Raw genomic sequence first — 22112 nt, forward strand, 5'->3', positions numbered from 1 at the left:
AACTCCATATCAGGCTTTCCAGCCTGGGGATCCAACAAAGGGACTGCGAATCCCCAAGGAATCTGACTTTGAAGGCCGGTGGGATTTGACTACAGGACTTCTACAGGACTGGGGGAAAAAGAGACACCAGTCTTGGAGGGCACTTGCGCACACCAAGAGCAGTCAAGGAGCAGTCACCTTACAAGAGACTGTCACCCAACAAGACCAAGGAGCAGTCACCCCACAGGAGACTGAACCAAAACTACCTGCTAGTGTTGAAGGGTCTCCTCTGGAGGCGTGGGTTGACAGAGGCTCACCACAGGGATAGGGGTACTGGCAGCAGCAGTCCAGGAAGATCCCCCTTGGCATAAGCCCTCTTGGAAGTCACCATTAACTGTACCATACAGCCCATAGACCCCAGGGTGGGTTGCCTCAGGCCAAACAACTACCAGGGAGGAGCACAACCCCACCCACCAGCAGATAACTGGATTAAGGTTTTGGCTTCCCTGGTGGCTCAGACATTAAAGAATCTGCCTGCAATGCGGGAGACCTGGGTTCGATACCTGGGTTGGATCCCCTGGAGAAGGGAAAGGCTACCCACTCCAGTATTCTGGCCTGGAGAATTCTATGGACAGAGGAGCCTGGCAAGCTACAGTCCATGGGGTAGCAAAGAGTTGGACACAACTGAGCGAATTTCACTTTTACTGAGCAAGACCCTGCCACCAGAGTAAGACTCAGTTTTTCCCACCACCAGTCCCTCCCATCAGGAAGCTTACACAAGTCTCTTAGCCTCCTCCATCAGAGAGCCAACAGAAGAAGCAAGAAGAACCACAGTCCCACAGGCTATAACAAAAACCACATTATAAAAAGTCATTCAGGATGAAAAAGCAGAAAGTTATGTCCCAGATGAAGGGACAAGACAAAACTCCAGAAAAACAACCAAATGAAGTGGAGATAGGCAACCTTCCAGGAAAAGAATTCAGAATAATGATAGTGAAGATGATCTAAGATCTCAGGAAAACAATGGAGAAGATGCAAGAATTGTTTACCAAAGACCTAGAAGAACTAAAGAACAAACAGAGATGAATAATACACTAGAAGGAATCAATAGCAGAATAACTGAGGCAGAAAAATGGATAAACAACCTAGAGAACAGAATGCTGGAAATCACTGCTGCAGAACAGAATACAGAAAAAAAGAATGAAAAGGAATGGAGACAGCCTAAGAAACCTCTGGGACAACATTAAATGCACCAACATTCAAATAATAGGGGCCAAAAGGAGAAGAATGAGAGAAAGGACCTGAGAAAATATTTGAAGAGATAACAACTGAAAACTTCCCTAATCTGGAAAAGGAAATAGTCAAAAAAGTCCAGGAAGCACAGAGAGTCCCAGGCAGAATAAACACAAGAAGGAACACATAGAGATACATAGTAACCAAACTGACAAAAATTAAAGACCAAGATAAAATATTAAAAGCAACAAGAAAAATAAAACAACAACAAATAACATACAAGGGAACTTCCATAAAGCTATCAGCTGATTTATCAACAGAAACTCTACAAGCCAGAAGGGAATGGCACAATATATTTAAAGTGATGAAAGGGAAGAACCTACAACAAAGAATACTCTACCCAGCAAGACTCTAATTCATATTTGATAGAGAAATCAAAAGTTTTCCTGACAAGCAAAGTTAAGAGAATCTAGTACCACCAAACCCACTTTACAACAAGTGCTAAAGGAAATTTTCTAAGCAGAAGATGCAAGAGAAGGAAAAGACCTACAGAAAATAAACACAAAACAATTAAGAGAATGGTAATAGGATCAAACATATCAATAATTACCTTAAATGTAAATGGATTAAATTCACCAACCAAAAGACACAGACTCACTGGGCGGATGAAAACATGTGAATATATGCACTTCCACTTACCACATCATTCTGCTTGACCCACCAAATTGTATGTAATTATTTTATATTGTTAGGTTAATCATGTTCCCATTATGGCTTGCAATTGTAATTATCTTTTATTTTTTGTCTGGCTATTGATTGTGAAGATAGATAAACATCTTTCATATTGTGATTATGTAACTATTATTCACTTAATACCATTGTATCATGATTGGTTAACAGAAAAATAATAGAACCCTATATCACAAAAATTACCATTTAATAGAAAATCCTATAATCACTTTTGAAAATCCAGATGCATATCACAATTATCTTGGAATTTTTTGAAAACTACAAATGCCTAGGTATTGTTTTTTTTCCACCAGAGCTTCATACATGTTGGTAATGAGCAGTCATGTTTAAAAACAATTGGACTATATGATGATCTTTTATTTTATCTAGTTTGTTTCACTTTTTCTATTTCATATTCAGTGCTTCCATTTCATTTAGTTTGTTTTTCATTTTCTCCATCTCTTTTTTTAAAGTGTTCTTTCTTAAGCCTTTATCAAATGTAGAAGAAAAGCTTTTGTATACATATATATAAATAATATGTATAATATATATATTAGAAAATTTATTAGTTTTTGCCTAACCAAAAAAATTTATGACATTTTGATTCCACTTGTTTGACTTAGTATGAATAGAATGCTAGATTTCTTACTAAAAATAGATATGCAACAAAAAAAAGGTTTACTGTATAACAAAGGGAACCATAGCCAATATCTTATAATAACCTGTAATGGAAAATAATTTCAAAAATAATATATGTGTATATGTATAATGGAATCATCTTGTGCATCTGAAACACTGTAAGCCAACTATACTTCAATAAAAAAATATATATATTTTAAAAAAATTAAGAAAAAATCTTTTTATGTGCAAATAAGTTCAGAAACACATCATCACCTCAAAAGTACAATTTTTGTGCAAATTAAAGAAAATAAAGTTTAATTTATAGCAAATTAAGTGGATTAATGTGTCAATCATACACTTTAAAGTAAATCAAAAGTACCTTATTACTCTGCGCCCGAGAACATGGCGGCAGCCGCTTTCGCCGTCCCGCGGGGAATTCAGCTGCGGGTGTTCCCTGAGCGGCTGCTGCGAGGAGGGGTCCGGGAGCTCCTCCGGCCGCGACCTTTAGGGAGCACCCCCGGCTCGGAGCGCGACTTCAGCCTGTCTCTCAGTCGGGGCACGGTCATCGTAGAGCGCTGGTGGAAAGTGCCGCTAGCGGGGGAAGGCTGGAAACCGCGCCTGCACCGGCGACACCGCGTCTACAAGCTCGTGGAAGATACGAAACACCGGCCCAAAGGCAGCCTGGAGCTCATCCTCACCCAGTCGGTGGACGAACTTGGAGTCCGAGGTGACCTGGTCTCGGTGAAAAAATCTGTGGGTCGTAATCGACTACTTCCTGAAGGACTGGCTGTGTATGCATCTCCTGAAAACAAGAAGCTGTTTGAAGAGGAGAAACTGCTGAGACAAGAAGGAAAACTAGACAAGATCCAGACCAAGGCAGGTGAGGCGACAGTGAAATTTCTGAGGAGTTGTCACCTGGAGGTAGGAATGAAGAACAATGTCAAATGGGAGCTAAACCCTGAAATAGTTGCCCGCCACTTTCTCAGAAATCTTGGCGTTGTGGTTGCCCCACATGCGTTACAGTTGCCCGAAGAGCCCATCACCCGGAGGGGTGAATACTGGTGCGAGGTGACGGTAAATGGACTTGACACTGTGAGGGTACCTATGTCCGTGGTGAACTTTGAGAGGCCCAAAACCAAAAGATATAAGTACCGGTTAGCCCAGCAGGCTGCCAAGGGAATGGCCTCCACCAGCTTCCAGAAGATCTGAACCTGTTCTCCCTCGAAAGCAGTGAAGCAGAAACAGAGGAACGGTGGAGCAAAGATGAACCAGCACTGTGATGCTGCTTCTAGCTCTGACCAAACACGGGATTTTAGAGAACGTACAGAGGCAGCAACAGCAGACCGGACTGTATGTATGTGTTTAATCGTCCATATTTGCCATCTTCAACAGTTATCACGTTTGGCCTTACTGGGGATGCCTGCTTCAGAAGTACAGGCTGTGGATTTGATAAGCTAAATGTTAATAGACCAAAAGAGTCTAGATCCTACTTAGCCTCTTCCTTCATTGGAATTCATTGCAATAAATGGTAGAGCTAGCTAGCTTATTCTCATCATCCAAACTGAACACTGTATCTAAGAAAAAATAAAAAGCTTGTGTTCTTAAAAAAAAAAAAAAAAAGTACCTTATTATGTTGAGTTAGTAAAAATGAAGATGAAACTACACTATGTGTACAAATAAACAGTATGTCTACAAACAAACCGTATGTTTATAAACAATCTAAGAATCAGACATTGCCCTCTAAGGAAATTTCTAATGGTGAGAGAGAGCAAATAAGAATGAGTTAGAACTAATTTAGAGAAATCTAAGCAGTATAAGGGAATATGACATTATTCTTTAATTTACCTTGTGAGGAATCAGAGTAAATATAGTTAATTCTAAGCATTTTAGGTGAAATCAAGCTCAAAATCACTCATTCATTTCAAATGAAATTTCTTATTGCTCCTTAAGAGCTATTCACATGTAACAGTCAATATATTAAAACAAGTACAGATTCAAGTGTAATCAAAAGGACCTTCTTGGGATAACTTAGAGTGTATCTAAGAGTTTATGTGAAATCAAGATAAAAATCATCCATTCATTTCAAACAGCTTCAGAAGTACTTTGTAAATTTTATGTATGCAAACAAGCTCAGCAAACATACATTCATCTCAAAATTTCCTGCTTCCCTCAGTCACCAGGGGGAGCTCCTCAGGCCTGGCACAAAGGCCGGTCTTTTCCTCATGACAGACAGAAGCTGATTTGACTGCTGGCAAAATCTCAGCTCTCTGTTCCCCTCCAGAGGCTGAGTCCGTATTTCAGCTCCAGAAACTAAGTCCTACTCTCCCATTTCAGAAGCTGAGTCCCTGTTTCAGATCCAGAGTCTAGTGTCAGCTTGTGCTGCTAGCAACTGTTCCCATATTCTGCTTCAGAGGCTATATACGTGCCACTTGTCCCATAGTCTTCAATTGCTACTTTTCCTTACAGAAGACAAGTCCTTACATTCACAAGTACTTTTAATGGGGTGCCAACAAAACTACTGGAACCAGAGCCAATCAGTAATCTTCCCAGTTCTCTTCTCCTTAAGGTGAGTTAGAGTGTATTTAGTCAAAATTAAGCAATATATTAATAAATACAAGCTCAGGATCAGACATTGTTTTCAAGAGTAATTGTAACTTCTTAGGCAGTCAGAGTATAGCTGGTCTAAATTAGTCAATGTATGTGAAATCAAGCTCAAAATCACTCACCCACTTATAAGTGAAATTTATAAACTTCATAAGTGATATGTAAATTTTATATGTATAGACTTACTCAGAAATACATGTATGACACAAATATACAATCCCACATCACTCTACCTAACCCTCCAAACTGGAAATAATTATTTTGTATTAGGTTAATCATGTTTCCATTATGGCTTGTAATTGCAATAATCTTTTATTTTTTGTCTTGCTACTGATTGTGAAAACTGATAAATGTCTTCTACTATTGTGATTTTTGCTTAGTACAATAATTGCATCATGATTAGTCAACAGAAAATAGCAGAATTCTGTATCAGTAAAACTACCATTTAATAGAAAAACTTGTAGTCACTTTTTAAAATCCAGATGCATATCACAATTCTCTTGGAATTTTTAAAAAAATACAAATGCCCAGGTATTGCTCTTTTTCCTTCAAAGCTCCAGATGTGTTTCTAATCAGCAGCCATGTTTAAAAACAAGTGGACTATATGATTATTTTTTACTTTTACCTAGTTTGTTTCACTTTTTCTATTTCATATTTGGTGCTCCCATTTCTTTTCGTTTATGTTTTCCAATTTCTCTTTTTTTTTTGACGTTCTTTCTCAAGTCTTTACCAAGCATAGTATAAAAACTTTTGTATACATATATACATAAATAGTATGTATAATATATACATATTTTAGAAAACCTGTGAATTTTTGCCTAAATAAAAAATTTGACATTTTGATTCCACTTGTTTAACTTAGTCTGAATAGAATGCTAGACTTCTAATTAATATTCACTTAAAATTCTGAAATACTTCCATGTATTTTGGCATCTAGAAAAAAAAGTCTAAAAAGTTTATTATCTTAGTGATTAAAAAAATTTGAATTAGGCTTGACACTTCTAATCCAATTCTGAATATATAAAGAAATATTATGTTGCAAAAAAACAAGAAAATTAGCGTGTGATATAGTATTGTTAACTGAAGTACAGATTTTGTCCAAATCTCAAAAATACAAAAAAAAAATTATGGAAATTCAAAATATAAAAAAATTAAAACATTAATTTTCTTTTTTATGTCTACCTGAATGGTCATATTTTCTGTAATGCATTGGAAATACATTATTTTTGTGTGTGTTAGGACATTTTAGTAAAGGTTATTATTGAAAAAAAAAGTCATGGGACTGGATGGGATTGACTGATAAATTCATTCATTCAAATATGTATTAAGCCCTTGTTTTGTGCTAAGCAGTGTTCTTCTAGGCACTACAGCAATGAACAATGCACAAAGAAAAATTCATATCCTTTGAACTCACATTCTAATGCGGAGGGACAATAAAATAATACATATACAGTATGTTAGTAATCAGTGTTAAGGAGAAAGGTGTTAATAAAACAGGGATGGGTGGGAAGGTTGCAGTTTTAAAAAAGGACGGCCAGGAAAGCCCTCAGTGGGAAAATGTTACTTGAGCTTAATTCATGAAGGTGAGGCTGTCAGCCGTTCACATACCTGGACGACTAGCATTCCAGGCAGAGGCAACAGCACATGCAAAGGTGCTGAGCAGAAGCAGGTCGAGTAAGCTCGCGGAAAAGCAGGGACTATGGCTGTAGACAATAGATGAAAATGAAAGTCGCTCAGTGGTGTCTGACTCTGCGACCCCACGGACCGATACAGTCCATGGAATTCTCCAGGCCAGAATATCGAAGTGAGTAGCCCATCCCTTCTCCGGGGATCTTCCCGACCACAGGAATCAAACCGGGGTCTCCTGCATTACAGGCAGATTCTTTACCAGCTGAACTACCACGGAAGTCCTGTAGACAAGACAGCCGGGATAAAGTACTGGGAGATGAGGACCGAAAGTTAACGGGCTGGGACGCGGGGGAATGGGTAGTGAGGGTGGGTGGTGAGGGTGAAGAGGAGCAGCTCTAGTACCGACGGAAGCTAGGAAGCTGTCCAACAAAGAGGATCCGAAGATAGCACCGCCCAAAGCTCCGCCCTGCTCTAAACTCATAACTCGGCGCTTCGGCCGGAACTCAAGGGCCAACTCCGGGACCGGAAGCAGCTTTCTACCCGACCCCATTTTGCCCGCGGTTGCATTTCCGGTAGCGGCGGCGGGAAGCGAGTTACTAGCGGGCTTCTAGGCCTCCGTGAAAGCGAATCCGGCGGGAATCCGAGCCATCAGAACCGCCACCATGGTGAGAAGGCGCAGACCAGCAGCACGGGAGCTCCTGAGTCTCTTGTGGGGTGGGGACCGCGATTAACCGGGAAGGAGGTCATGGATTGGCCGCTCAGGGGGTGAAGGCCCGGGCCGCGGCGCCTCCGTCTGGGTAGGAAAGACTCAGACCGTCGTCCCTCGGTGGTTTGGGGGAGGAGAAGGCTGGAAATAAGGGACCGAGGCCAGAGTCGCTTGGTGCGCTCGAGGTTAGCGCTGGGGCTCTCCAAGCGCAGTGGCCTTAGCGCTTGGGAACCCATAGGCGCTGAGTAAACTTTGCGGCATAAATGTATGTGGGGGGCTTCTGAGCAGGCACTAACGCCGTAGAAGGACTGAGGAAGACCCACTGAGAGGCTCAGACTTGTGAAGGGTGAGGGTCCGAGGAGTTGCGGAAAGAGGTGGGAGGGCTTGTGGCCGCAAACAGTCTTGATTCCGGTAGATGGGGAGGAGGGAACGGAGGAAGAGTGAGCGGAGGAAAAGTTCAACTCTTTTGTGCAGCATACATTTATTTATGCTTGAGTATGCCTGACTTTTCAGGCCCTGGGGCTACACAGTGAAGTGTTTCCTTTTTTCACCGAGTTCACTCTTATTTGGAGACACGGGTAACATATTTAGGAGTGGTAATTCAGCGTTAAGTAAAAGTAACGGCGGGGGCTCCTGGCAGAGTCCTAAAAGACTCACGCTTTCCCCCAGCGAAAATGCGAGAGAATAGTATAGATCCGAAGGACTGCAAGAACAAAGCGTGAAGGGTTGCACTGTTGAAAGTTCTTAGAGGAGAAAGGGAAGAATGGGGTGGGAGGAATTGGCGGGAATCTGATTAGTAAAGGCTTTACATGCTATTTAATTTCGTTGGTGGTAAGGGATGCCACTGAAGGATTTTTAACAAGCAAAAGGGCACGTACTTATTTGTGTTCAGAAAGATAACTGTTGTGTAGCTGTTATATATTGGGTGTACCGGAAGCAGGGTGTTGTTTAGAGAGTTGGTTAGAAGATAGGCACTGGATTCAGGCTGACTAGCTTTCAGCACAGCTTAACCTCTTATAGCCTCGTGACCTCATCTGTAAAGTCTGATTTTAAGGATTAAATGAGATAAGTAGTGTTTGTGGCAGTGCCTGCCAGTAAGCACCCAGTGCGAATTAGCTGTAGAAGACAGATGGAGCAATAAATGTTACTGTAAAGGTTCAGACCCAAGTGGTTAGAAGCTGTGATTACAGTTTAGTTAAAATGGTCATGTAAAAGAAACTGCACCACATAAACTTGAGTCTTCACGGTGACAAGAGTCAAGATTCTGATCCATGCATTTGTAGGTTTAGAAAACCTGTGCTTGTCCAACCTCACAGAGATGAATAGCAAGCACAGTGCCTGGTACCTCAAAGGCTCTTGGATGAGTTAGGACTGGTCAGACTAATGGGAGGCTGATATAACAAATGCCGGGTTGTTTATTCATAGAAATGTAACTGCCAAGGGCACTTGACAGTCCTCTTGTGAGGTCTATATACTCTATATTAGCAGAACTACATTTGAAGCCAGGCTGTGAAGCTGAAAAGGTTGTTGGGTTAAGGAGTATAGCAGCTTACATATTCTCATTATGTGTTCAAACTCATTAGCACTCTGACTACTAGGAGGTTTTCTGTTTCTGAATGTAGTCTTGGAGATACACTAACAAATCACTGATTTGGGGGGTCCATTCTCCTTTTCTAAGCTGATCATCCCCTTTCTGATAACAGGCTCTTCATTGATTGGGTTCTTAGGGCCAGTCCCATTCCAGCTCTTTTACTCGGTCCTTTTTTTTTTTTTAACTCAGTCTTTTTAATGAGATGGTGGTGTTCCACAGCACTGGAGTTGCCTGTAATCTGCACAGTGGCAGATGGCCACTAGTCTCTAATATGCATGGGTTTCAGTAGTTTGGAGCCATCTTACCCTCTCACTTCTGAAACATATACAACATTCAGTTCAGTTCAGTCGCTCAGTTGTGTCCAACTCTTTGTGACCCCATGGACTGCAGCACACCAGGCCTCCCTGTCCATCACCAACTCCCATAGTTTACTCAAACTCATGTCCATTGAGTTGGTGATGCCATGCAACCATCTCATCCTCTGTCGCCCCTTCTCCCACCTTTAATCTTTCCCAGCATCAGGGTCTTTTAAGATGAGTCAGTTCTTCGCGTCAGGTGGCCAATATATTGGAGTTTCAGCTTCAGCGTCAGTCCTTCCAATGAATATTCAGGACTGATATCCTTTAGGGTGGACTGGTTGGATCTCCTTGCTGTCCAAGGGACTCTCGAGTCTTCTCTGACACCACAATTCAAAAGCATCAATTCTTCAGCACTCAGCTTTCTTTTTTTTTTTTCTCAGCTTTCTTTATAGTCCAACTCTCACATCCATACATGACTACAGCATAGACAAAGATATACAACATAGACAAAGGCAATTGTTATATGAAAAAGATGATTTTACGGGAAGGGAGAATAACAGGTCAGGTTTGAAAACAGGTGAGAGAATTCCTAGGAAATGGCTGTGGTTGAAAGATAGAACTGAGAATACTGAGAAAGAAAAACAGAAAAGAAGGCTGCAGCAGAAGTTTTAAGGAAAGACAACAGGTTTGTGGGTCCAAAAGAGCTGAGTCTCATTCCTGCTGATTTCTTTGCAGACCGTGGGCAAGAGCAGCAAGATGCTGCAACACATTGACTACCGGATGAGGTGTATCCTGCAAGATGGCCGTATCTTCATCGGCACCTTTAAAGCCTTTGACAAGCATATGAATTTGATCCTCTGTGACTGTGATGAGTTCAGGAAGATCAAGTAAGGAGGGGCTGTGGGGGGAGGGGCTGAGTGGATGGGGAGTGCATTGGGTGGGTGGGCCAAGTGGTAGGTGGGGACCAGCTGGCTGGTTCCTCTCAGTTTGCTCTCCTGTTTTACAGGCCAGATTAAAATGGAGAGTTTCTTAAATCTCTTTCCTTAGTCTTGCTCTTTACTTCTAGCAGAGTACAAGTTGTAAGGAGGGCTGCCAGGCTTTTTATTTCTCTGACTTTGTGTGCCCCTGGGTACTGGGGTAAAGGGCTCTCATGTTCTCCCCACAGGTGTGTAAGGGGGGAGAGCTTGATTTTCTGTCCTCATTGCCTATTTGTAAAGCTGTAGCCTAAAGGGCTCTCACAGTGCAGCCTGGTCTGAAACTGCTTTAAGAAGCCTCTGACCCTCTTCAGGGTAAGTGCTCAACTCCCCTTGTGGGTTTGGGGCCAGTGATTTTTGTTGTCATTTATAGAAACAATTGGAGAATACAGTCCCATAATTTGTTAGATAATTCCCTTGTCTTAGGACTCACAGATCTTAAGCTTCTAGCTTAGTAAAAGATGTGGTCTAGTGTTTCATTCTGTTTTACAGTCAAGGCATCTTGAGGCCCAAAGAAGTTATGTAATTTCCTTGACCATTCAGCTCTCTTTTGCCACTGGAGTGTCCATAGTATGTTGCCAGTGGCTGTCAATTCCCTTTGACTCTCTTTGGGACTTTTGTTTCCTTTGTGGCATGAGGTCAAGAAGTATAGGACAGAAAATGTAGTGATGGCTGAGTGCCAGGTGCACATTAGAGAGTGGCCAACATTTTTAAATGAGACTAACTTTATTCTGGTAATGAAAATGTGCCCATTAGAAAATATTTTTTTAAAGTACATAGAAATATATGAGAAAAAACTTAAGATACCCAGAAAGGATTTTTTTTTAATTGTGAAAAGGCAGTACATGCTTTTTTTAAAAAAATAAGATTCATAGATAAGTTTTAAAAAAGAGGGAAAAATGATCACCCACAGGAAATTTATATAAAATATCATTAAAATGAAACCTTTAAGTAATCAAGGTATTTTGTATTTCCTTTAATTTTAGAATATTGGCTTTGACTTTCCTTTCCCTATCTTGTTGCAGTTACTTTTTCCCAGTCTATCTTGTTTATATTTTGCTCATCTTTTTCTGCTTGTGGATATTTGGAGAGATTTGTTTTTGTTCTTTGAGGATAGAAGTATAATTTCTATGTAGCTAATCTCTTAACCTTTTCCTTTATGGCTTCTATTTCTAAAGTGAGGTGAGAGAGAGAGTTATAGTTCTGTGGGGTTGAATTAATACTGGAAGGATACTGCATGTAAGTAGTTAGTGGGATTCAGTTGACTTGAGGAATTGTTTCAACTGCCTTCCTGACATTGTTAAGGCCTTAAGCTGAAGGAAGAAAAAGGGTAGTGGCAACAAAGAGTTGACTGAGGAAAGGATTTCACAGTGGCTTTGTGAGTGAGCCAGGGCTGGGCTTTCTTGACTCTTGTCCTATCTCTTGGTCTGTGCATCCTCTTGGCATGGGACACAACCATCTAATGGGGGGAGGTTACAAGTTTAGCCTGTCAGTAGATTTAGTGTAAAACAAGACTTGGCGGGCCCCTAGGTAGGTGAACATGAACTTTACCCTTTTTCTAATGCTTATTTTTTTTGTTTGTTTCTTCTCCTAAACCTGTCTTTAGACCAAAGAACTCAAAACAAGCAGAGAGAGAAGAGAAGCGAGTCCTTGGTCTCGTGCTACTTCGAGGGGAGAACCTGGTCTCAATGACAGTAGAGGGACCACCTCCAAAAGATGTAAGTCAGAACTTGAGAGCCGGTGCAAGGCCAGGAACCTTGTGCAAGGGAGGTGCCACCCTGAGCTGGGGCCTGTGTGGGGTTCTCTGTTTCATTGCAGTACTCACAGGTATCTTCTGGTTTCTGTTTCCCTTATACGGGTAATAAACCAGAATCTTAAAGAGGTTACTTTGCAAGTCAGAAGTAAGGAACTAGGATTTGAGGGTTTGTAACTTTAAAGCCGTCTCTTCCTTAGTTGATGTACATAGTCAATAGAAGAGGCACTTAAGGCTTCCTGGGTCAGTTTTTAATGTGATGACAGTCTAGTTGGACCATAAAAAATTGTAACTCCAAACAATAGAATACATGTATATTTTTGTATAGTTATGGAATAATAGTTAATATTTTTAATATTTAATTAAGCATCTGCTATTTGCCAGGCCCTTCAGTATTTAATCCATGTAACAGTCTTTTGAGATAAATTATTCCCACTTTATAGATAATGCAAATTGAAATTTAGTAACTTGCACAAGCTGGAAAGTGCTGAAACTGTCATTTGATTCCAGGCAGTATTGGTTCATTAACATCAGCCTCCCTTTAGAAATAGAAGAGGCTTTAGAGAATCTAACCAAATTTGTTTTCCCTTTTTCATTTTAAGATACTGTTTGTTAAAGGAATAATCTTGTTACCTTGTTTTAATTTTTGTCCACATATATATATGTATGTTGGGTTTTTTTTTTACTTGTAATAGCTATGTATCATTCTGCTTTTTAACTTAACATTGTAAACATTTTTCCAGTTGCTGTATTCAAAAGTCATGTTAATGACGTAAAGATACTTTCAAGTGAGTGCAGAGTAGTTTATCCTAGTTATTTCCTTCTGTTTAGACTCTTATATACAAAGGATATTACCATGTTTCTGATTCAAGGCCTATGTACCTATTCATAGCTTTGGTATCTATTTCCAGTAGAATTTGCCACTCTAATATAGCCAGTTGTAAACCTTCAGGACCACAACCAGTTTTGTTAAAACCTCTTCATTGGCAGATAAGGAAACAGTACTAGAATGGTGGGATTCAGTTCCATTCAGTTGCTGTTGTGTCCGACTCTTTGTGACCCCATGAATTGCAGCCCACTGTCCCTACTATCACCCACTAAGTGAGAATCAGAGCTAGGTCTGGACCTCATATCTCTTTGTCAGGTCAAATACTATAATCTATCATAGACACCCTTTTGGGTGGAGACTCGGCTGTTTGTTTATTTAATTTTCATAGGAATGCATATTGGTTGAGTTGTGCAGGTTTCTCTTGACTTAAAACTCTTAAGTTCTTTTAGCCTGCTAGGCATATAATCTTGGATGGAGGAGGATTGGTGTTAATAGGAATGGATAGTATTTATAAGGTGTTTTGATGTCCTGTAAATCTGAGGGGTTCTCTTGGCATGATATTCCAAAGTGTACTTATTATTCTCTAGGCCACAAGCATATTAACATATATATTTATTTTTCAGACTGGCATTGCCCGGGTGCCACTTGCTGGAGCTGCTGGGGGCCCAGGGATTGGCAGAGCTGCTGGTAGAGGAATCCCAGCTGGGGTTCCTATGCCTCAGGCTCCTGCAGGACTTGCTGGGCCAGTCCGTGGGGTTGGCGGTCCATCCCAACAGGTGAGGAGTTGGAGGAAGGGGCACCAGCTTCTGTAGTTGAAGGATAGAGTGAAGATCTGAGTCCAGGATGACCAACTAGGCTGTGATCGTCAAGCTATCAGTATTTCACTGTGCTTCATACATGGTTGAAAAGTCAAGCAAAAAGGAAAGCTTGCTATTATGCATTATGTTGATGCTGTAAGAGATGCATGAAAAGTTTTTGACAAGCTGTTTTAGAGTAAAGTATTTCCATGACAACATTTGAAACCTTGACCCTTGAACAATATGGGGATTAGGAATGCCAACTCTGCAGGCGAAAATTTGTGTATAACTTTACAGTTGGCTCATTATGTCCATGGATTCAAGCCAAGATTGTGCACAGTACTGTAGTATGTATTTAGGGAGAAGAATGCATATAAGTGGACCCTGGCAGATTAAAACCATGTTCAAGGATCAGCTGTACTATAGCTTTTACAACCATTGTCAGTCCTGTTTGAGCATGCAAATGCCTTATCTAATTTGGATTGGGCATCCTTAACCTAGGCCTGGAAAACAGGAATTGAACTTAAAATCATGCTTGATCTCCTCTGGCATAATAGGTTTTGATATGAAGTCAGATGCTTTGAGTTGTAGCTCAGCGGATTTGGTGTCTGCTGTTTGTTTACCAAGTTGGAGGGGAGAGAGGGACACTGCACTGCACTGCACTGTTCCGCCTAACTTCTTTCCTCTGCCTTCCTAGGTGATGACCCCACAAGGAAGAGGTACTGTTGCAGCAGCTGCAGCTGCTGCCACAGCCAGTATTGCAGGGGCCCCAACCCAGTACCCACCTGGCCGTGCAGGTCCTCCACCACCTATGGGCCGAGGGGCACCCCCTCCAGGTGAGGAGCCCAGGAGGAGTCCATTGTTCATTGATAGAAGATGCCTTAGCTGGATTTATGATGAGACATAACCTTGACTGAAACTGATGATGAGTTTGTGTAATTAAGCAGGATTACTCTGAGATCCAGCTTGGTTGACTGACTTTGGAACTAGCCAGACAAGAGCTCTATCTCTGGCTCAAGTCCTAGTGCTAGGAAGGACTGGAAGGGTGGAATGGTCCCTCTGTCTTAGAATGTGGTGAACAGTCTTGTCCGTTTCCTGCTACCTTTTTTCTTTTCCTGCTATGATGGACACTTGAGCTGTATTCTTGGGACTTTTCTCTTGCAGGCATGATGGGCCCACCTCCTGGTATGAGGCCTCCCATGGGTCCCCCAATGGGGATCCCACCTGGACGAGGAACTCCTATGGGCATGCCGCCACCGGGGATGCGGCCTCCTCCCCCAGGGATGCGAGGTAAGTGCCTGTAGCAGTGGCGTTGATTCCCTAGAGCTATGTTGGGTTAGGAATTGGAGAGAAGGAGTTTGACCATACCTTCTTGGCTTTTATGCCTTAAGTTTAGGGAAGTGAACACTTAGAGGACAACTTTGTTCAGAAAGGAAAGAGGGACCTTACCCTCCCTCTTAGAATAGTGAGAACCTCCCGGTACACAGTACTTCCAGTGTCTAAGGCAGTATTCTCTGGTCATTGTAAAATAGTGCATTTTGTTGCATGACCAAGAAAGGTCTTAGGCCCTTTGGTTTGGGAGTGGCTAGTAATTAAGGAGGGATTCTGGGCTTTGCTGTACTATTTATTATGGATTATCTGTTTAACTCCAGTTTGAGAAATGCTGATGTAGATCAGTTCTCTTGTTTTATAGGTGAGAAACAGGCCCATAGAGAGCTCAGTGTCCAGGCCAGGGTTCTTTTCATGAAGCCATAGTGGCCTATAAGTTAACCCATGGCCAAACTGGCTGATCACTGTATTTATAGTTTTCCGTTACTGAGCTTTATAAGCATAGGAGCCCATGGCCCCAGTGAAGTCCCCCTCTGATCATTTGGTAACTGCCGGGTGTGGGGAGGCTGGGGTAGGGTGGGGATTTGAGTTGCAGATCAGGCACTGACTAAACTTCTTACTCTTACTTCAGGCCTTCTTTGACCTTGGCCACAGAGTTATGGAAGTAGCTCCACAGAGGCTTGGGCCCGATTCTCCAGGGCCACGTTACCACACCTGTTTGTTTGTTAAGCCGTTGTTCGCGGAGTCTCACCGGATTGTCTGGTTTCCCTTACAGGGCCCCCTCCCCCGGGAATGCGCCCACCAAGGCCCTAGGCTCATCTTGGCCCTCCTCAGCTCCCTGCCTGTTTCCCGTAAGGCTGTACATAGTCCTTTTACTTCCTTGTGGCCTGTGACACTAGTTTATAATAAACTCTTTAAGAGAATATTATAAATGCACCTAGTATGTTTGTTTATTTTCAGAAAAACTGTTGATGTATTGGGTGCTTGATAAGAATCAAGAAGGGTTGCCTTGGAAAAACTAGCCCTAATCCTTAGCTGTTTGCCTTGTAAAATACTGTATTCATTTGCAGGGATGCACAGCCTCATTCAAGAGAATTATTAAACTGTAAGCAGACATTTTCACCTGTTCTACTGGCAGAACTGATTTTGTTAACATTAATACTGTATTGGTGAGGATTGTGAATTGGTATGTCCTCTTTGGAAGGCACTAATCAAGATAACTTCTTAAGCAGCACTTTATTTTCTTTAGAAACTAAATTTACAATTCCATCTTAAAGTTGAAAATTGGCAACAAGTCTTTACAATTTAGGATCTTCCTCCATAGCCTCTCTAAAGATCTTAATTCCTAAACTGTACCATGAGCTCTGAAATGGTGTTCACCACACCATTCTGGAAGTTTTCTCATCTTAAATGTGAGATCTGACACCTCTTGTTAACAAAGGGAACTGTTAAAAGCTGTCTTCCTCTTGGCTAACGCAGTCCACCAGCAATGTTAACAATTTACTATTTAAAAACAAAGCTACTCTCAAGCATTGCTTGAAACTGTTAGGCTGGGAATCCTTTCCAGAGCATTCACTCCCTGAGAGAAAAGAGAGATCCTAACCAGTTGCTTCTACGGACAATAACCCTAGTTTGGTGTATGTAATGTAATGTCCTTTGAAGCATAACTCAAAAGGTCAGGAATCCTTGGTCATCCTGACAAACTTAATGGTATTTACATACAAGATATATCTAAAACTGATCCCAGACCAAGTATTGCAACCATAATCCCAAATAATTCCATTATTTAGCACACGAAATTCCTACTGAGTTGCCAGAGCTAGCGAGAAGCAAAGAGTGATGGTTCATCATCTTTTACAAGTAAGAAAAAAGCAAGAAGTGAAAGGAAACTTCTCCTTTCTAAATTTGTCAAATTGATGGCTATCTTCATGTCTTTGATATGACTGAGAGTCCTCAATTTCCTGATTTGAGGAGTCCGTTTCCAAAGTTACTGTCAAGATCAAGACGCACTTTCAGGTTTTTCTTTGCCATAGCCCAAGAACTCCAGTCTTTCAATAGGAATCTCCTCCTTCATTGCTTTCTAAACATACTGCTGGTAGCACTTGAAGAGGCCAGTGCATGGGTCCCTGGAGCCGTCCCCGTCGAGGAACTTACTGGCAAACCAGCGACTGAACCACTGGTTGTATTCAGCTTTCAAGTTGGTGCAAGCTTCCCCTACACTGTTAACAATGTCAGTGTCTGTGGTGGTTGAGCAGTGCTTTATCATTTTTCTACAATAAACTACGAAGCAAATCCTGAGACTTCCCTGATCCAGTGGCTAAGAATCCACCTTCCAAGGCAGGGGACAATTCCTGGTTGGAGAACTAAAATCCCATAGGCCTTGGAGCAGCTAAGCCCAGGTGCCTCAACTATTGAGCCTGCATGCTCTAGAGCCTGCATGCCACAAGAGAAGCCTGTGCACTGCCAAGAAAACCCATCACAGCCAAAATAAAAAAAGTATGAAGCAAGTAATAAAAATGGAATCCTATTGGAAGAGGAACAGTTTTGATATAACTTTCTCCTGGGGTCATATGTAGAAGATACTGGATAAAATTCTAACACATGACATTAGGAATAGGAGGGAAATTTATAAACATGATAGAGGTTTTTTGTTGTTTTTTTTAATGAAAAAAAAACAAACACCCACAGCTAACATAATGAAAGGTTGAAAACTTTACCCTTAAGATCAGAAATAAGTATCCCCACTTCAACCACTGCTATTTAAAATTATACTGGAAACTCTAGCCAGAGTAATTAAGAAAAAGCCAAATTGGAAAGGAAGATTGTATAGATTCTATATGTGGAAAATCACAAAATCCATAAGAAAGCTCCTAGATGTGATAATTTAATTCAGCAAAATTGCAGGTTATGAGATTGCACATAAATTGTATTTATATATACTATCTATAATCTGAAAAAAGGTAAAGTCCATTTATAACAGCATCCAGGAGAATAATTAGGAATCAATTTAACCAAGGTTGTGAAAGATTTGTATGCTGAAAATTAAGAACATCCTGAAAAAATGGAAATACCTACCATGTTCATGAATTGTAAGACAGTATTAAAATGGCTGTGTTTCCCAAAGAAATATAGATTAGATGCCATCTGTAACAAAATTCCAAGATATCTTTTTGCAGAAATGAAGAAGCTCATCCTCAAATTCTGTGAAGCTGCAAGGGACACTGAATAGCAAGAACAATCTTGATAACTCCTTAATTTCAAAACTTAACTACAAAGCTGGAGTCATCAAAACTATGGTACTGGCATAAGGATAGATACAGACCAATGGAATAGAATTGAGAACCCAGAAATAAGCCATTGCATATTTGACCACGAAAGTGTCAACACCTTTCACTGGGAAAAGGATAGTCTGTTTGACAAGTGGTGCTAAGACAATTGGAAAACCACTTAGAAAAGAATGAAGTTGGTCACCTGCCTTGCTTCATATATCACTCATTAACTCAAAATGGATCAGCAGTCTATAAGAACTAAAACAAAATTGCCAGAAGAAAACAAGTCTTGATGACCTTGGGCTGCATTCTTATATTTGACACTAAAAGCTCAAGGGGGAAAAAAAAAGGATTTCATCAGATTTAGAAATTGCATCTAAGGACATTATCAAGAATGTGAAAATGTAACTTACAGAATGGAAGAAAATAATTGCAAAGCATATATCTGATTTGTGTTTAAAATCCATACTACTAATTGTATGTAAAGAACTTTCAAAATTCAACTATAGATAAACAGCCCAATTAAAAAGTCAACAAAGGAATACACATTTCTTCAAAGAAGACATACAAATGGACAACACATGAAAAACTTCATCATTGGTCATTAAATTCGAAATCAAACCCACAATGAGATACCACTTTAACCCACTAGGATGACTTTAATGGGGGAAAAAAGCTGGCAAGGATCTGGAGAAATACTGCATTACTGGTAAGAATGTAAAATGTTTCAGCGACTATGTAAAATGATTTGGTGGTTCCTCAAAAAGATAAACAATTACCATACAATTATTCTCTTAAGTATGTATCCAAGAGAAATGAAAATATATGTCTACACAGAAGCTTGTATACGAATGTTTGTAGTAGAATTCATAACAGGCAGAAGGTGGGAACAGCCCAGCTGTCCATCAGTGGATTAATTGATAGGTAAATTGTGGGCTGTACATTCAATGGAATATTATTCAGCCATAAAAGGAATGAAATATTGATACTGCTACTACTTGGATGAACTTTGAGTATATTCTGCTAAGTAAAAGAAATTGATCTCAGAGAGACAGCAGTGAGCAGCCCTTAAGAGGGATCTTACTTTCCTGCTCAGGAATTGAACATGGGTAGCCTGGATGAAGGGGCTTCCCAGGTGGCACTAGTGGTAAAGAACCCATCTGCCAATGCAGGAGACATAAAGAGATGTGGGTTCAATCCCCTGGAGGAGGGCATGGCAACCCACTCCAGTATTGTTGCTTAGAGAATCCCATGGACAGAGGAGCCTGGTGGGCTACAGTCCATAGGGTTGCAAAGAATCGGACATGACTGAAATGACTTGGCACACAGGCACGCAGCCTGGATGAAAACCAGGAATCCTAGATACTAGACCACCAGGGGCTAGAGGTTAGAAGGAAAGTTCCCCTCTTACCCTTTTGAAAGAATGTTTCAAGGAGGCAGAAACTGAAAACAGGTGCAAAGTTTATTATTTGAGACAGTGTGAGATGTGGGAGAGCACAACAGAGAAACTATTTAATACAGGTGGACGAATCTAGAGCATGTATACAGAGTGAAGTAAGTCAGAAAAATGTATTAACACATATGGAATCTAGAAAAATATTGATGAAGCTATTTGCAAGGAAGGGATGGAGATGCAGATGTAGAGAATGGACTTGGGGATGCGGTGGGGGAGGAAAAGGGGGACAAATTGAGAAAGTAGCATCAGTATATATACTATCAGGTGTAAGATGGATAGCTAGTGAGAAGTTGCTGTGTAGAACAGGGAGCCCATTCTGGTGCTCTGTGATGACCTGGAGGGATGGGATGGGGGGAGAGGAGGGGAGGGTTGTATGTATAATTATGACTGATTTGCATTGTATGGCAGAAACCGACAGCACTGTAAAATTTTTTTTAAAAATTCACATATGCTATATGGCGTTAAAAAAATACTGCAAAAAAAAACCCAAAACTGAAGCAAGCCAGAAATACACAGCTAAAGAGAAAGAGTATGGGCACCCTCTACTGAGGCAGGACACAGATTAGAGGTGATTTGTTGTTCAGTCGATCAGTCATGTCCAACTCTGTAACCCCATGGACTGCAGCATGCCAGCTTCATCTCCTGGAGCTTGCTCAAACTCATGTTCATTGAGTCAGCGATGCCATTTAACCATCTCGTCCTTTGTTGTCCCCTTCTGCCTTCAATCTTTCCCAGCATCAGGGTCTTTTCTAATGAGTCAGCTCTTCACATCAGGTGGCCAAAATATTGGAGCTTCAGCTTCAGCATCAGTCCTTCCAATGAATATTTAGGGTTGATTTCCTTTAGGATTAACTGGTTTGATCTTGCTATCCAAGGGACTCTCAAGAGTCTTCTCCAACATCACAGTTCAAAAGCATCAATTCTTTGGTGCTCAGCCTTTATGGTTCACCTCTCACATCCATACATGACTACTGGCAAAACCACAGCTTTGACTATACAGACCTTTGCTGGCAAAGTAATGTCTCTGCTCCTTAATACACTGTCTAGGTTTGTCATAGCTTTTCTTCCAAGGAGCATCTTTAATTTCATGGCTGCAGTCACCATCTGCAGTGATTTTGGAGCCCAAGAAAATAAAATCTGTCACTGTTTCCATTGTTTCCCTATATATTTGCCATTAAGTGATAGGATCAGATGCCATGATCTTCATTTTTTGAATGTTGAGTTTTAAGCTGGCTTTTTCACTTTCCTCTTTCATCTTTATCAAGAGGCTGTTTAGTTCCTTTTCACTTTCTGCCATAAGGGGGGTGGCATCTGCATATCTGAGGTTATTGATATTTCTCCCAGCAGTCTTGATTCCAGCTTGTGGTTCATCCAGCCTGGCATTTCGCATGATGTACTCTGCATAGATGTTAAATAAGCAGGATGACAATACAGCCTTGACGTACTCCTTTCCCTATTTGGAACCAGTCTGTTGTTCCATGTCTGGTTCTAACTGTTGATTCTTGACCTGCATACAGGTTTCTCAAGAGACAGGTAAGGTGGTCTGGTATTCCCATCTCGAAGAATTTTCCACATTTTGTTGTGAACCACACAAAGAGGTGATTGAAGTCACTCATATAGGACAGTCCTTCAGTGTCTTTGTTTACATTTGGCCAATTGTTTCTTTCTTCACTCTTAACTAGTCCTTGGACCCTCCCCCAGATGCCTATGCAACATTTTTCTAAGATGGATTCCACCACAGAGGCTTGTGGGTACATGTCTACACTTATTATGGGAGGTGTTGCTCCCTCCCTCTCCCCCACTTTTTTAAGCTTTTTTTTTTTCTTCCCATTGTCTCTCCCTCCTTGATCCTTCCTCTACTTGTCCTGGTATTTCTTTCTTTTTTAAAAAAATTTTTGGCTGTCCTGGGTCTTCATTGTTGCCAGACTTTTCTCTAGTTTCAGTGAGCAGAGCAGGGACTACTCTCTAGTTGCAGTGCACAGGCTTCTCATTGTGGTGGTTTCTCTTGTTGCAGAGCACAGGCTCTAGGGTGCGTGGGCTGAGAGGTGTGGTTCCTAGACTCTAGAGCACAGGCTCAATAGTTGCAGTGCACAGGCTCAGTTGCTCTGTGGCATGTGGGATCTTCCTGGATCTGGGATTGACTTGTGTCTCCTGCATTGGCAGGTGTATTCTTTACCACTGAGCCACCAGGTTAGCCCTTCTTCCCTGTCTGACCCCCAAGGAGCCTTCTTCATGTGCAGACAGGGAAGTTTCCCTTGACCTCAGGAGTGGTCATCTTATCTCCATTTTAGCAGAGCTCAGCTTCTGCCACTAG

At 41.2% G+C, this 22112-nt stretch overlaps 2 protein-coding genes and 1 pseudogene across 3 annotated transcripts; 2 read left to right on the forward strand and 1 right to left on the reverse strand.

Annotated features, from left to right (window-relative positions):
* The first annotated feature begins 2951 nt into the window (after window positions 1-2951).
* LOC122682024 (39S ribosomal protein L9, mitochondrial-like) lies at window positions 2952-4037 on the forward strand. Its single transcript, XM_043884695.1, has one exon. The coding sequence runs from the start codon at window positions 2965-2967 to the stop codon at window positions 3769-3771; it is 807 nt and encodes a 268-aa protein (XP_043740630.1). The 5' UTR covers window positions 2952-2964; the 3' UTR covers window positions 3772-4037.
* A 3268-nt stretch (window positions 4038-7305) lies between these two features.
* Window positions 7306-16001, forward strand: SNRPB (small nuclear ribonucleoprotein polypeptides B and B1). Of its 2 annotated transcripts, none has more exons than XM_043884521.1 (7): window positions 7306-7460; window positions 10127-10278; window positions 11972-12083; window positions 13571-13723; window positions 14442-14580; window positions 14909-15034; window positions 15705-16001. In XM_043884521.1, exons 1-7 carry the CDS (start codon window positions 7458-7460, stop codon window positions 15713-15715), a joined length of 696 nt encoding a protein of 231 aa, XP_043740456.1. In that variant the 5' UTR covers window positions 7306-7457; the 3' UTR covers window positions 15716-16001. The 2 variants fall into 2 exon arrangements, with proteins under 2 accessions (XP_043740456.1, XP_043740455.1); XM_043884520.1 differs by having other exon boundaries at window positions 15849-16001.
* A 1071-nt stretch (window positions 16002-17072) lies between these two features.
* On the reverse strand, window positions 17073-17339 carry LOC122681087 (annotated as a pseudogene).
* Window positions 17340-22112: the final 4773 nt, after the last annotated feature.

The sequence above is a fragment of the Cervus elaphus genome, chromosome 23 (assembly GCF_910594005.1).
Source record: "Cervus elaphus chromosome 23, mCerEla1.1, whole genome shotgun sequence".
Taxonomy (NCBI): domain Eukaryota; kingdom Metazoa; phylum Chordata; class Mammalia; order Artiodactyla; family Cervidae; genus Cervus; species Cervus elaphus.

Bases quoted from the DNA above. Each gene is read 5' to 3' on its own strand.
- LOC122682024 (XM_043884695.1), top strand. From the start codon at position 2,965: ATGGCGGCAGCCGCTTTCGCCGTCCCGCGGGGAATTCAGCTGCGGGTG.
- SNRPB (XM_043884520.1), top strand. The intron at 10,279-11,971 runs GTAAGGAGGGGC...ACCTGTCTTTAG, and splicing joins GATGAGTTCAGGAAGATCAA to ACCAAAGAACTCAAAACAAG. The intron at 12,084-13,570 runs GTAAGTCAGAAC...TTTATTTTTCAG, and splicing joins AGGGACCACCTCCAAAAGAT to ACTGGCATTGCCCGGGTGCC.